The sequence below is a fragment of the Metarhizium brunneum genome, chromosome 3, assembly GCF_013426205.1.
Source record: "Metarhizium brunneum chromosome 3, complete sequence".
Lineage (NCBI taxonomy): Eukaryota > Fungi > Ascomycota > Sordariomycetes > Hypocreales > Clavicipitaceae > Metarhizium > Metarhizium brunneum.
The window spans coordinates 4,357,492-4,372,563 of NC_089424.1; the positions used below are offsets into that span (position 1 = coordinate 4,357,492).

General features: G+C 49.4%; 6 protein-coding genes across 6 annotated transcripts; 4 read left to right on the forward strand and 2 right to left on the reverse strand.

The window, feature by feature from the left end:
• Positions 1-156: 156 nt before the first annotated feature.
• CLM2_1 (Cytochrome P450 monooxygenase CLM2) lies at positions 157-1,493 on the forward strand (the record flags this gene model as incomplete). The annotated part of the gene is made up of 2 exons (XM_014684713.1): positions 157-395; positions 449-1,493. The coding sequence occupies 2 exons, from the start codon at positions 157-159 to the stop codon at positions 1,491-1,493; spliced, it is 1,284 nt and encodes a 427-aa protein (XP_014540199.1).
• Positions 1,494-2,344: 851 nt separating this feature from the next.
• On the reverse strand, positions 2,345-4,292 carry G6M90_00g065750 (uncharacterized protein; the record flags this gene model as incomplete). Its single annotated transcript, XM_014684712.1, has 6 exons — positions 2,345-2,350; positions 2,401-2,579; positions 2,647-3,055; positions 3,104-3,203; positions 3,267-4,179; positions 4,232-4,292. The coding sequence occupies 6 exons, from the start codon at positions 4,290-4,292 to the stop codon at positions 2,345-2,347; spliced, it is 1,668 nt and encodes a 555-aa protein (XP_014540198.1).
• A 1,109-nt stretch (positions 4,293-5,401) lies between these two features.
• On the forward strand, positions 5,402-6,574 carry G6M90_00g065760 (uncharacterized protein; the record flags this gene model as incomplete). The annotated part of the gene is made up of 2 exons (XM_014684711.1): positions 5,402-6,032; positions 6,096-6,574. 2 exons carry the CDS (start codon positions 5,402-5,404, stop codon positions 6,572-6,574), a joined length of 1,110 nt encoding a protein of 369 aa, XP_014540197.1.
• Positions 6,575-7,139: 565 nt separating this feature from the next.
• On the reverse strand, positions 7,140-8,465 carry G6M90_00g065770 (uncharacterized protein; the record flags this gene model as incomplete). Its single annotated transcript, XM_066130810.1, has 2 exons — positions 7,140-7,896; positions 7,960-8,465. 2 exons carry the CDS (start codon positions 8,463-8,465, stop codon positions 7,140-7,142), a joined length of 1,263 nt encoding a protein of 420 aa, XP_065986925.1.
• Positions 8,466-10,901: 2,436 nt separating this feature from the next.
• On the forward strand, positions 10,902-12,632 carry BEA4_1 (Beauvericin cluster-specific repressor BEA4; the record flags this gene model as incomplete). The annotated part of the gene is made up of 1 exon (XM_014684709.1): positions 10,902-12,632. The coding sequence occupies one exon, from the start codon at positions 10,902-10,904 to the stop codon at positions 12,630-12,632; it is 1,731 nt and encodes a 576-aa protein (XP_014540195.1).
• Positions 12,633-13,272: 640 nt separating this feature from the next.
• Positions 13,273-14,496, forward strand: G6M90_00g065790 (uncharacterized protein; the record flags this gene model as incomplete). The annotated part of the gene is made up of 1 exon (XM_014684708.2): positions 13,273-14,496. The coding sequence occupies one exon, from the start codon at positions 13,273-13,275 to the stop codon at positions 14,494-14,496; it is 1,224 nt and encodes a 407-aa protein (XP_014540194.2).
• Positions 14,497-15,072: the final 576 nt, after the last annotated feature.

Consider the following 15,072-nt stretch of genomic DNA (forward strand, 5'->3'; position numbering starts at 1 on the left):
GGCAATATTCTCTCCTTGCCGCCCAGCGGGGTTCCAGAGTATCAACACTGGCTGAAGTTTAAGGACTTATACGGCCCCATTAGCTCTGTTACCATTCTAGGTCAAACTACAATCATTCTTCATGGAAAAAAAGAAGTTCAAGATTTGCTGGAGAATATGTCCACAAAGACCTCAGACCGGCCGCTATCCATCTTCGCCAATATGACTGGATTCGATAGATTCTTGTCTTTTAAGCCGTATAATGCGAGTTGGCGCCAGCATCGCAAGATGATGCATCAGTCTCTTGGAACGGAAAAGCTGTCGGCTCAATATGACAGTGTCCAAGACCTGGAATCAGGACGACTCCTTCTACGAATACTGGCCGAGCCAAGAAGCCTCATTCAACATTTTCAAACGTACGTTGATTAGTTCTACAAGGATCGATGTATAAAATTAATAAATGATTTAGCCAAGCAGCTGCCATCATCCTGCGCATAACATACGGCTACGCCACTGAGCCTCACAGCTCAGATCCCTTGGTTGGCATAATTGAACAGATGATGGATAACTTGTCCAAGACTTTTGTGCCGCTTTCATGGGTTGTCGATATAATTCCAGCGCTAAGATTTCTACCCAACTACGTGCCTGGCATATCATTCAAGGCTACAGCCAGACGATGGTACGCAATCAACGATTTTGTTACTCGCGTACCGTATTTATTTGTACGGCAACAAATGGTTCAAGGAAATCACCGGCTATCCCTCGTCTCCAACTTTCTCAGCGACGGCATGGAAAAAGACGGAGGGGAAAACATCGACCCCGACACAGAGAACACCATCATGGCAGTAGCTGGACAAATCTACGGCGCCGCTGCAGATACTACCATATCGGTCCTGAGCGCCTTTGTCCTGGCCATGGTAATGTTTCCCGAGGTCCAACACAAGGCACAAAAGGAAATCGATACCATGATTGGAAGTCGGCTTCCCGAGTTTCAAGACAGGGAATGCCTGCCATATGTTTCGGCAGTTGTCAAGGAGGCTACGCGATGGTTTCCGATTACACCAATTATTCCGGCTCATGCGGCTAATACCGAGATACATTACAAAGGATATCGTATCCCCAAAGGATCATGTATAATTGCCTCCAGCTGGTGGCTGCTTCGGGATCCTGCGACATACCATGATCCAGATTCGTTTAACCCTGAGCGGTTTCTCATACGAAACGAGCCTGATCCGGCGACTGTCGTATTCGGCTTTGGACGCAGAATCTGCCCCGGTCGATTCTTTGCTGACAAAAGCTTGTTTTTGACAATATCACGCATATTGGCACTGTTTACTATTAGCAAGGACGTAGGAGAGGCTAGGCTTAAACTCACCCCGGGATTGATTGCGCACCCAGAAGAGTTTCCGTTTAAAATTGCACCTAGGAGTCAATTACATGCTGAACGAGTTAGGGATATTGAGAAGAACAACCCATGGGAACAAGGAGATGCTAGCCTTCTTAGAATGAAATAACTAGTAGCAGATGAATTTCTCGCCGCTTAGCGGACGGCTATTGGAATTCTGTTTTACGTATCGCTAAAAAGCAACGCATTCTTCTCTGGAGCCTAGTGATATTTGGTAATTTAGATCAAAGGGCATTTTGACGCCGCCGTCACTTAAGTAAGTGCGGTTTACAAAGCCGGGTGTAGTAGTATGTCTTGTTGCTTTTACTGTGAAATTTTTAAATTGGGTTTTGTTCAATTAATCTCGATAATGGTGCTACATCAGGTGACACAACGTGTTGGCCGTACCTAGGCCAAGAAATCGCAATAAACCACGTAATACGCCATGACTTGTTATTTCTATTAAATCGACACAAAATCTCCAAAGAAGTTGATATCGGCTAGATAGGTAATTGTGTGATATTTATCATGCGTAACTAGACGTTACACTAAGCCTGGTCTTAGACTCTTGGATAAGCGATTAGCCTGGCTTGTGTCTAGGAACCGCTTGGTCATTATTCAGGACCATGGGGTCAACATATCATCACGTTGTTTGAACACCGGAGTAATGCTCAACTTCACGAATGGGACTGGTCAATACCGAAATAACATATATTGACTCAGGGAGATAAAGTAACAAATGCAGCCAAGATCGCGACCTTTATAGTCGTTCAAGGTCCCCCATATGTCGTGTACCTACGCACAATGTCCAGTTGGTTCATGTTCATACCCTAGTGATCCAGATACTAGTCCCGGTCACAGAATAGAATTTGACATAATTCACCTCTGACCATCAATCTCAAGGATGGTGCTTAGATTGTAGGTTGGTGAAGAAACACTGCGGTTTGGGGACAGTGCCTCGGGTAGGATTTACTCGTCCAGTTATTCCTGTATATATTAGCGTTCCGAAAATAAGGAGATTCGTGTGGAGAGTTCACCTGAATGGGGTGTAAATGAGTTGAACAATTGACATGTTCTCCAGAGATCTCGACGCGGTAGTCACCGACGGCATCGATGTGCAAGCTCACCGTATAAGGTACCTTTGTCATAAACATGTTGCGCTTCCTAAGACGGCCAGTAAATTCGACGGATAAGACTCCAATAGACTCGACACCATCTGGGTATTCTTGTAAGTATAATAGCCCGCGGATTTTCTCACTATTTTTTCAACACCAATCACGTACCTCCTGTGGTGTTAGGTAAGTATCTTGTGTCATTATCGGACCTGAAAACTTCCACATTCCACAGTTTGTTGCCTTTGAAGTTTATGGATTTGACGAAGGTTTTGCTAAACTCCTGGCCCGTGGTCCTCTTTTGACCTTTCCTAAGCAACCAATGAATCTCAGTGCCAGCAGGGAGCTTTTCGTTGTCTTCCTTCTCTGCGACTCCAATATTGACTCGTGCGATCCGGGTCTGAAGAACGTTTTGTCGTTGATTCATAAGAAGGCCATACACCACGGCTAATTGAGGCTTGGGACAAACGTAGACTGTCGCTCCATTGACCCATCGAGGCCCTTTTTTTGAGATCCAATCTTTAAGCTCGGTCAACATGTACTTGGAGCCTCCTAAACCGCCGGATAAAACGACATGATCCTAGAGACTACGGTTAGCAAAGCTTGCTGTGAAGGCCGATTAACTCACCACTTGTTTCTGCACGCCGTCCCGGAAGTTATTTAACGCATCATCAGTACATGTTGCAATTTTATTAAACTGAGAGTCAAAGAACCTCTCTAGTTCTCTCCTGTTATATAGTTAGCATGACGAGACTGTGACTCATTGCCAGGAAAAACCAGGTAGATCTCACCTCGGCAAAGCTATCGTGGTTTTCTCCCCATTCCTCCCGTGGATGTTACACAAACCATTGCGTGGGATTGGAATTTCAAGCATATTGGGCCGTTCTGGAACCCCAAGTCTGAGTTTCTGGTGTTGAAACGGATTACCTTGGGACATTTCATGAGAAATGCGTTTGAGTTGGGCATTCTTAGATGCACCGAGCTCATCGGCAGCAAATCGCTCAAAATCCTTATCAATCCACATGGAACCACTGTCAACCCCCTTGACCTGTTGTACAAGCTTTATTTTGTGTGGGTTGAGCGCTTCAACCTCAACAAAGGCAATGTCAGTGGTTCCGCCGCCCATATCGATGGACAGCATGCTATCATTCTTGTTGAAACTGCCATCTTTGCGCACACAGAGGGCATATACCGATGCCGCTTCAGCCTCAGTCAGGCCCAAGATAATTTGATGATTCCTTTCTCTACCAAAGCCGGCCTTGTTAACAATGTCCCTGAAGGTAGCTCTTTGACCCCAGTCCCATGTCGTCGGGACGCTGAAGATGAAGTCAATTTTACAGTCACCCCAGCTCTTGTACGAAAAGGGATTGATTTCCAATTGATCATTGGTAGAGGTCGAGGCGGGCAGATGGCGACGGATGTGGTCGTGAAGATGGCCTAGATAGTCTTTGGCAATCTTCAACGCCCTGTCAGCAGAGTCGGGCGCCCAGCTAACACCGCACTCATGAGCCTTCCTAAGTTGATCCTGGTCAAGATAAATTTTAAAGGCCCTCCACTTATCCTCTTCGTACATGTTCTGACAATCGGAGCCCCATTTTCCCGGCTCATGTTTGGCTAGGATAGTCGGAAACTTCTGAGCAACAGGATCGCCCGGAAGCACATGGATGCTGGAATCCGGCCCAGTTGGAACCATCCAAGCGACCCCTACGCCGTGGTCAGAAAGTCATGGAGAAGGCAAAGGGTAGGAATAACGCACCAGTGAATGTCGTTCCGAAATCGATGGCGATATACACGTCAGTTTGTCTAGTGGAGTGCATATTGGAAAGGTTGATCGCTAATGAGAAGCAAGTATAGGTAATACGAGTGATGGTGCTGTCATGTGAAAGAGGCCGTCTAAAAGATGACAAGGACGCAATGGCAACGGAATAGCAGCAGGTGGTTGTGTCTGAGGTTTGGGGGACTGTAGTGGCATCTTGGACAAATTATATAGTAGAAAAGGAGCGAGGAAAAGCGTATAACCATTGGCAACCTGATGGATTGAGGCCATGCCGGACAAAATTCTGTTTGCTTGTTTCGGGTGCCCGCCTGGCCGGCAGCAATGAGGCTGTGGATGGCGTTGTTTGTAGCATGTATGTAGTCTGGTGGCTTACAGATATTGACCTGGTTGGCAATTGTGACGACATGCAGACCAGACATCAAGTATACTCACTCCCCCTTGTTTATCGTATCAAATACTATACTGTACACACCCAGCCAGCCGGGTAGGCGTGACGAGTACACCACATGCAGGCATGGGCGCCAGGCAGCTCCGACACGGCGCCTCGAGTCTGGTGCCCAATAACTGATTGGCTCGTGGGCTTGATTAAATATTCCAGGCCGTTTTTATGGCTGAAACAGTGGAAATGGTAGCTGAGGTGATGAACGGACCCATGCTCCAGCCATCCGCACAGCACGAGGGCGCTGGGGGGTGAATGTGATCCGGGCGTGAAGTAGACAATTGCAAAAAGCCGTAAATAGATTCCAGATCCGCAGCATGTCTAAAAGGGGACACAGGTCCTTTGTTCCGAGCAACAGGGCAGGTTGCTTCACACGCTGTTGTGAGACCCTTCTTGTCTTCTATTTCTTCTGCCTTTCGTCTTATTTTTTTTTTTTGTTTTCGTTAACAGCCCGGCCGCATATAATCCGGACCTTTAAACCAGCTACGATGACTACTGCCGTATATTTTCCCATCACTCTTTCTGAATCCGCAGTGGCTGTTTGGACGCCACAAGCCTCTCCAACTGTCCCTGCTAGTTCTACACATCCCATCTCTTTGCCAACGTCTTGTCCTGTACTTACTGATGGGAGAAATTCCCATGTGATCGGAACAGCGGCATCGCCGACCGTTGTGACAGACACGACGTCGGCAGCGGGCCAACCTGTGTCCATGGCGATATCATACCGATGCGAATACAATGTTAGCGAGCCAACGTCAACAACAGCAACGAAAGCCTCGGGAGTTTCGAATGATGCTGCCTCACAAATAGTCATTGGAACCCTGGCTGGAGTTGCGGCCCTGTTGGCTATGGCAGGGCTTTTGGGATACTACTTTATGAGACGAAGTCGGGCGCGTCATGTCCAGCAGACGCGTGACAGCCTACAACGTCGCAAGGGGGCGGCATTTACAGGCTTCATGAAATTTTATCTCCTACAGGGTGCTCATGTAGGCTGGGGTCAAATTCGGAAAGATTTCGAAGAAATGCAAAGCTGCTTCCATGAGGTTGTCCGTGCCGGGTTCGATCACCAGAAAGTCATTCCGAATTCTATTTCCCTAAATAAGTCACTTGAGCCTCTTGGTCTAAGCGAGGATAGTCGCAACTTGATCTGTGAGCTGGTTACTGAGCCTCGTACCCGCCACATTGCGATACGCCATTTGCTTGCGTGGGCGATATTCTCTAATCTGGATATCCGTTCAGTCGGGCCGCTCTCTCTCCTACACCCTGCGATTAAAAATTTCATGCTGTATGTTCCCAAAAACAAAAGGGAGCCGAAGGAGTATTCGGACCCAATGGACCATGGTAAGAGACTTCTGCCATTAGCATGGGGGAGAAATTGTGCTGACTCGTATTCGTGGAATTCAGAAGACGTCATTCAAAATGCTTGGAGACAACTTTCCGCCGTGTTGTTGCAGGAAAGACCATTCGTCTCGATGAACCATCACTTCTATGACGAATTCAATCCTCATCTTGACTCCCAGGTCGAAACTCTTGTGAATGCGCTTTCCGGCTTCTTCGACCATTTACCCAGGTTAGATGGGGTCTTTGTGTATGGATGGACGCCTGCTCTACGTTCTATGATTTCGAGAAGCGCACACCTGTGCTACATAATCGCCTCTGATCCGGGTAACTGGGAGATAACGATTCCGCCGCCATCGCCAAACTATGGAATTTGTGTCTTCCCGGGTCTAACTTTACTGAGCGACAATGATCGGGATCCCTTGGACCGGCCTCAAGTTTTCATAATGCCCGAGGTGGAAAAAGTCGACCTTGTTGGAAAAGCTGACAGAGGTAATAACGCCGAGGTACATACCGATACGAGCACACTAGGCAGAGACGAATGAAGAGGCACCATTGCAGGGAGGCACAACGAGTGAGTCAAGGGGCTAGTTATGGAGTTGTATAAAACTTGCAAAGGCAATCTGGGCACGGAAGACTTTGTATATGCCACTTCATGCTGTGGACGGATATATGAAAGTATTGTCTGGATCAGATCGTCTTCCGAAGTGGTACTTTGGATACTATGACAGGTCGAAATTGTGACTTCAATTATGCAATCAAAGTTGGTCCTTGCACGCATGGCTGAGGGAGAAAATGCACAGAAATAATCGCGCAACTAATATAGCATTCATCACATATACCTATCGTCGCATCCCTTTTTCTTCCATCGTAGATCTTGGACCTATTAAATCGCAATAGATCCAAAACAGGCGGCACAGAGGTCCAGCAAGAGCTCATCAGCATACAACAAGCATCAATGGCAAAGACTGAACTGCAAGAGTCAGATGAAGCATGATGAATTCACAATCTAGCTACAGGAAATGCTGGTCTTGATCATGATAGTGCTCATGGAATTGATCCTGGAACACAATCTCTCCTCGTCTCGGCTCAGGGAAAATCCTAAAAATCCTACTCAACTCCATATCTCTTGCGCTCAGCAACCCAGTCTACTGTTCCGTCTTCGTTGATGCTGGTCCCAGCTGGAGTGAGGGCTTTGAGTATCTTGGAATCAAGTGCCGTAAAGGTGGTTGAATCAACAAAGAACGCGCAGTCTCTATAGTTGTGAATACCGAAGCTCAGTGTCCCGTACATCTCACGACCGCGGTTCTTAAGCTGAGGCGTCAGAATGCCGCGGAGAGGATGCTCAGGATTGCGCTCGTCATCCTTGGCCTCGGCGACTTTGACTGCCTTGTCCCAGAAGCCCTGCCACCTGCTAGTCGCACTCTTCTTGTCCATTCCGGCCGGCGGAATCTGCTCCATGAGACTCCGAAATATCAGAGACGTAATGACTTGCTGTTGGTTATGTATTTCGATACTCTGCTGCTGGATAATCCCTTGAGTAATTGCGAGCGTCCCTGTCCGTGAGTCGACAGCCGCGCGCAAGGCTGGTATGATCCATGGCGTGTCGGTTGTCGAAGATGCAATGTTGGCGCCGGTCAAGTAGCAAAGCTGACGCAAATTCTCTCCAATTTGGTTCCAGACACGAAAATAACCATGGTCGACAAATACGAATCCCGCAGTCATTGATTCAATAACATCTCGGTGAATTTCATTTTTTTTACCAACAAGTCTCTTAAAAAGCTGCTCAGAAATCCGAGGGGTCTTCGGCTCAATAGTTTTAAGCATATCTTGGACCTCACTGTCCTTGAAATGAATTGGACCATGGCTATGGACAATGGCAGACCTGTTAGCAACGTAGATTCTGGGGCTGTGTAATAAAAGCACATACCAAGTAATCCTAGATGCAGGCGTCCTCATCTCACTTCTCTTTACCACTACATCTTGAATCTCGTGCAGTAGATCTTGGTCCAATTGCAATCCCTGAACCTGATTCAGGATACTGCCAAAGTCGACTGCTGGATAGCGTTGATCTCCCGAATCTTCCAAGCACGTCTTGCTTTTATATTTCTTCAAGGCGGCGTCTAGCAGCCTGAGGAAATATGAACCCAGAGTTGAGTCGGTAGCCATGTATGCAGCGAGATTCTGATATCGGTGTGCTAAAAGAAATTGCTCGACAGCCTTTAAGAAAACATTTCCGTTGGTCAAGAATTCCGTCAGAGCTCCCTTTAGGTGTTTCATTTCGGAACCGCGCTCGCTTGAGCTTGCAGCTGTAAGTTCATCCAGGAACGGATGCTCGTTGACCAGGTGCTGTAACTCCTTGCCCGTGGAGACTCTTAGAAGGCAAGTAAGGGCTTCAGCCAAGTTGGAAAGATCAGATTTTGTTTGTACCGACATTACGTCTAGAATGCTTCACTAGGGGATGAAATAGTGTGGAACAGTGTGAATTGCCTTGCAGGGAGGAAATCAATACAAGGTAGGGAGCAAATTGAGAGTATTGAGGTGCGGCGAAACGTTTGCAGGCTAGAGATTTGCAGGAAAATGAGGATATCAGCCAAGGAATCATATTGAGGGTATTCAAGATATATATACACATACGGAATGTCTTGCCAAGTTAACATGTCCCCCCCACGCACAAAACACTCAATAATCCTTAGGATCCGGATCTACCCTTGCCTGACGATCTGTAGTGATGATTCACGCAGGAGCGACATAGCCTCGCAAATGATTATTGTATTGCTAACAAGCCCCTCGTCAATGTTATCTGCCAAGTGCATATACAAGGCCGCCAGTCGACATAGTACTAGTGTCTTCACCGTGACTCCCTCTTGAGTCTCGACTGCCACAGCAAACTGTCGCGGGGGCCGAAGCGCCATAATGGGTCGCCGGCGTGGTCTATAGGAGAAAATAGAATGCCCCAACCCTTCTAGAATCGACGACGTGGTGCGGTAGTGACCGGGCTGTAGGCTGAGCCTGGAGTTCAGATTTTAACAGCACGGGTTGCAGGCTGCAATATTAGCAAACATACGCCAGTACAGCAAGGTGGTACGACGCCAATACGACTCGAGACTCGCGGAAGCGCTCAATACATATGTCTCCGGTGAGACAAATGAAAATCATGCAGACTATATCTTTTCAACGATAGTACGTCCAAGCAGTGAAAGCTACTTGCCGACTAACGGTGCACAAGCTATGGAAATAAGCACCAAGTTTCAAGTTGCTTAACTAACCAGATCTGGGCGCCTGGGATGGCGTTATACCAACCTCTGTGCTTGTGCTCGTGAATGCAATATGCGGACACTTGATCGTATCAGGGCAGGGGCACACAGGAAGCAGTAGTATTTAAACTCGGCTTGGCAATCAAGCGCATGGACCTTCCATATCTGAACACTTGAGAAATCAAACGTCCCCTGCCGTAAACAGTGAATTTTTGGCCTCTCTATTGGCTGCCGGAACGACTTGCCAGATCTGGTGCTTACGCGGCCCGAGCCTTTCGGCAGACGAGGGGGCAACACATGCATTTGGAGGGGGGTGTTGCCAGCGTGCAGGCCTTGAATCACGCGGTGCGGGATAGCAAACAACAGGCCCCTCTGGTCTCTTTGGAAGACCTGGCTCATCATTCGGATGACGTGCATTTGCTGATGGAACTTGGAAGCCTAGCGCCAGGGCCAGGATCAGGGCTGTCAGGGGTCGCGGGATGAATTTGATGGCTTGCTCGGTGGGGAGCTGACATGGATAATGACAATCTGGCTTTCAATGTTAGCCACTTATCGCACCCTTGACCAGGGAACCTGAAGTGGACGGAACAACGGCCGGTTGGCTTGTGTTGACTGTCGCTGCGGCCATGTTCTCGCATTGGCCGCGTCTGGGGCAAAGCAATTTCCAGACCGAGTACTCGATACCATGACAAGTCTTGGTCTGAGACCCGCCGTGTCACTGTGGAAGTGTCGGTGGCTTGTCCATTTGAGCTGTGGCCCAACGCCGCGAGAAGTGTTGGGCAGCTCACTCTTGATCGATTACCAAAGCTTTGCCATGGTCTCGTTTGGAGCGCCAATTGAGGACAATTGATGGAAAGGTGAGCATTCAATGCTGCCAGCCGCTCCCCGCGCAGAGCATGAGAGTACACGTAGCAAGGCAAACCTGGTGAGGTCAAAGAGCGAAAATCTGCCTCATCGGCCTTTCTTCCGTAAAGTTGTCTTGTGGTGAACAACAAGGGGGTCCGACCTGGTTCCCTGGCTAACATTTAAACGTCACGTGCACTACTCTGGTTCAAAGGGCGCAATAATGTTACTCCGGAACAGCACCCCAGATTCCATCCAAGTTCAATGTTGGCAATTCCCCGCCCGCCCCGCTCGCGTAACTGACCCCGACGCCACTTTTGCACTTGCCAGGCAGCAAATCAGTTCCATGCCTGCCAAGCTTCGCTTGGGACTGAGAAGGCGAGCAACAACTCACCCGTCCGTCATGGGCATGCTGTAGCAAACGTCGCCCGACGTAGTATCATGTTGAAGCATTCCATGAAACACAGATCTCGCAGAGGATGCCTGACTTGCAAGCGAAAACACGTTGGTTGCATCACCTCGTCCCCCCCTCCAGCCCCCCCAACTGCGCTGACTCGGGCAGATCAAATGTGACGAGACGCGGCCTAGTTGCCGAAAATGCCTTCAAAAGGGCATTGCTTGTGGCGGATACTCGCGTAACCTTGTGTGGTCGTACAAACACCAGCCTAGTCTTCGCTGTCGCTCCGACGTCTCTGAACAACAAGTGTCACATCGGGAGGAAAGAAGACAATCCGACTTGGGGCAGCATCTTGTCTCGCAACTGCCAGAGCCCATGGTCGACGCTGTGCCTGACTTTACGCTAGAAGCACATGACGTTTCCTCCTTGTCTATGCTCCCTTTCGATGTCTTCCCAGATGGAGAGGACCGATTCTTGGATAGCCACATATTTGCACCGCCAGCCAACTCTATCCAGCTCGCCGGCCTCACATTAGACGTTGACTTGACCGCTTGTTTGGGCCAGACATCGGCCTGGAGTACTAGTATTACGGACCAAGGCCTGTCCACATGGAACCAGAATCATCTTTCCACTACGCCTTTGGCCCCGGGTATACCGCAATCGCCACGCTGGACCGAAGGCCCGGACGCGAACTTGGCGCTGATAGAAAGCTGGTTTGAACAAGTCTGTCCAGCTTGGTCTGCATTTGACTCTACGGTGAATCTGAATCGAACATTGGCCAATTCATTGTGGCACCGCTCGGCGTCCGTGTTCAACTCCCTCCAGAGCATGTCGGCTAGCTTTCTTTCCGCCAGACTCCCCCATCTCAGGCGACAGGCACTGGCTCTGCTCAATACCGCCAGTGTTTGTGTGCAGGCTGAGATGGATAACATCAAAGGCAATCCTAGCATAGAAACGTTCCCTACTGGACTAATGTTCTCTCTGCTCTGCTTGGGAACGTCCGTCTGCTGGCTGGACGCCCGTCTTCTCGGGTTGCCGTTCCTCAAGGAGGCAAAGGCTCTGCTTGGGCGTCTGTCAGATCAGTGTCTTGACACTCGAGACGATGCGGCACAAGACTTCCTCTTCTTCAGAAACAGCCTTGTGTACTGGGAAATGCTACTCGCCGTGGTGAATGGCGGCGATATAGCAGGTGACACGGATGAGCTTGTATCTCGGGAGCGCAACAAGAGCGAAACAATCACGGACTTGCTGCCGCATCCTTGGACAGGCATATCCAGCATGACGGCACGTTTGTTCTCCAGATCTGTCACGCTATGTAGGGCCTATCGCCGAATACTTACCAGGCCCACCGGGAGGGTGATTTCCCTTTCTGCAGCAATGGAGGCCTTTCAGGGCGCTCAAAAACTCGAAGAGCAGCTCCTAGCATTGGACTACTCATCGATGAGCAGGATGAACGATACTGGTGATCAAAAAACACCATGGCTCCATCTCGCCTGTGCTGCCGAAGCTTATCAACTCTCTGCCTTGCTTCAACTGTACATCACCTTCCCGGACCTGGTGTCAATGCGCTTGCAACTTGCATCAGCCCTTCCCGACGAGGACCACGCTTCTTGGGATAAACTCATTACCCCCTTGGCATGTGACCTTGTCAAAGTACTGAAAAAAATCCCCCCAGACTCTGGCAGCCGAGTTATCCAGCCCATTCTTTACATCTGTGCTAGTACCGGCCTGAGATATGGCCGATTGGATACACCAGCACCGTCGGCTCCCCATGGTTTAGAAACAGGGATACCTAATGGAGCAGCGTACTTGGACTGCATCAACTCCAATATTCTAGACTACGTCGATGGAATCGTTGCAACAAGTGACAAACAAACAGACTCTAGTCGAGTACCGTTGGAAGATGTAGGCATTGGCGCCTCTCGCGAGTTCATTATGAAACGTTTAGATATACTCGAGAACACTTTACAGCCGCGACCAATCAGAGTTGCCAAAGACCTGGTGAAGGCTATTTGGACCGCCTATGATGGAGAGCCTCCTGATTGTATCTCAGTTCATTGGTTTGATGTCATGGAAGCACATGATTTGCGATCATTATTTGGATGAGTTGTATGTTATGCAGCCTTTTGACATGTAAATCTCGGATATTGCGCTGCTGGTCATGTCTGTATCAGCCGAGCCAAGTAATGCTCCATGATGTCCTCATCTACTGATGGAGAGGGATGAGGCTGTATATAGGACCCAAGTGTCGAGGTTGAAAATTTGGGAGACGAACATGATTGGTATCAGGAGACTACAAGCAAAGCCACTGGCAACTTGCAACATATTTATGCCTCAACCAGCAGAGTACTGCCATCTGGATTGCCACACCATGGCAACGGCGCACCTTTTGCCACGTTGCTGAAACCCCAGGCCACGCTTCATGTTTATTTGTCGACACTGCGCGGGCTGCCCGTTGGGCGTGGGCGCGCGGGGTAAGTGATGCAGGAGGGAGCGACCTCAAACCCAATGGGGAAAACATTGCCGGCCGATAAAGCTACTCGTAATCAATACATGTGGATCATGTCAGACCGTGGCCCCAGGAGACCAATGTGAATATTATAGGTGGCCCGGGCGTCATGGGGCCATGATAGATAGACGCATCCCATTCAAATATGAGGCACTGAGAGCACCAGGGCAGACAGAGAAGCGTGTGGTATAGTGGCATCTTGTTTCTTGTGAAACCTCTCGTCTAGACGCGGCAATAATGTCGATTTCAGCCTTGCTTAGTGTGCCCAACGACTGCGGACTGCCCCCAATACTGCTAGTGGCTGCATTAATAGTCTTGACTGGCATTGCTATCCGACGCACTTCCCAACAGCGCATCGACGTTGGAAGACCGTTGCGTCTCATCACTAAGGCTCAAGGCGAGTCCCCTCAAAGCGCTACCAGCCCGATATGTTACAGGGTTCAAAGCCCTCAACCATATCACGGCTGGTCTATTCGCCATACAAAGCCGCTCCCATACAGGGCCTTTAGATACGGACCGAAATACAACATCACAATGGGACTCCGTACCATTGATCGGGACGAATGGATCGAGCTTGACAATCACTTCCCAAAATATCATGCTGACAAGGCAATACGCATTCAAGAGCGAGGCGACAAGTGCATCAAGACTCACCCGGATGCCGTTCCAGCCGCCATGGAGCTCCTCGAGGAGCTCGCAAACTATCTACCTGCGCGGTATCCCGGCCTGTTTAAACGAACAGCAGTGGGAATTGACAACGTTTGGTCGGGCGAGTCTTTTAACATTCTGCAACGGCCACTCCGGGAAGACCCAATGACAGTATGTGCCAGGTTAATTCAAGATGACCTGGCCCTGTTACTAGAACAGCCAGACGGGACGTATCGCCTCCTGGCCGGGTGTATTCTCTTGGCTGGCTTTTGGAGACTCTCTGACAAGTTCGGCATGTCACTGTCGGATATTCACACCTCTGGAAACGTCCCCTCCTTTCAAGAAAAGCTCGAAAGGGGCATGGTCAAGTTCTTTCAGAGAATCAAGACCGATACCATGTACGGACGCAGCAACTATTTCATCCAAGTCGACGATTCGTTGCCGTGGAGCCACAGCATTGGCGACGAGGACGACCCGGACGTGGGCTGGAGTACGGCCGAACAGGGCAAAATTATTCACCATCACTGGTTCAGGTCCGAGAGACAGTCTCTTCGTCGACTACCCAGGACGCGGGCCATTTGCTTCACCATCCGGACCTACTTCTTGCCCATTACCGAGATGGCAGAGGAGGACTATGTTCCAGGCAGGTTGTCCAGCGCCATCCGTAGCTGGGACCATGACGTCTCAAAGTACAAGGGCCGGGCGAAATATGAAGCTGTTTTGCTCGACTACCTCGACCGAAAACACCAGGACCAGGTGCGCAATGGGCTGGATTTGGCTCGCGAGGAACACGTGCGACAATACCCTTGGTAAAGAGGACTTTTCGTTGAGGTATCATGACTGTACCGCACGAGAGTATGGGAAAAGTGTTGAGACCGAAGGCGGCGGTAAGGTGTTACACGGAAAAGGCCCAACAGATCGTGAAACCCAACAAAGGGGCTTCGCCGATACAGGGCTTATTGGTTACACAGTTAGAACACGTGCCCAGGCAAGGACCTTAGGCCTGGGCGTTCCTTTCATGTATATAAAGCGATCAGCCTTCTCTTCCTTTCTCGTAGCAACTCAGGACCTTTGATATCCTACGAGATTATTATTGAATTGAGCCCTTTCGCTCCAAGCCTTCTGTATTGAACCCTTGTCACATTAGGCCAGAGTTACAACAATCGCGGCAGGGCTGGGCTTGGGCCGGACTGCCAAATGCATCAACACAGGCCGTCAAGGCAATAGTTGTAGAAATGAATTGATTGTCTTTTCGGGGGTTCTACGGCGTAGCATGCTTGTCTTGTCGGTGCTGTGACTCCACGTCTTTCTTGTCATGTCGCGCAGCATGGAGCACTTGAGCTTGATGACGACTGGCAGCCCGCAAGGAAAGAGCCACCCATCCATTCC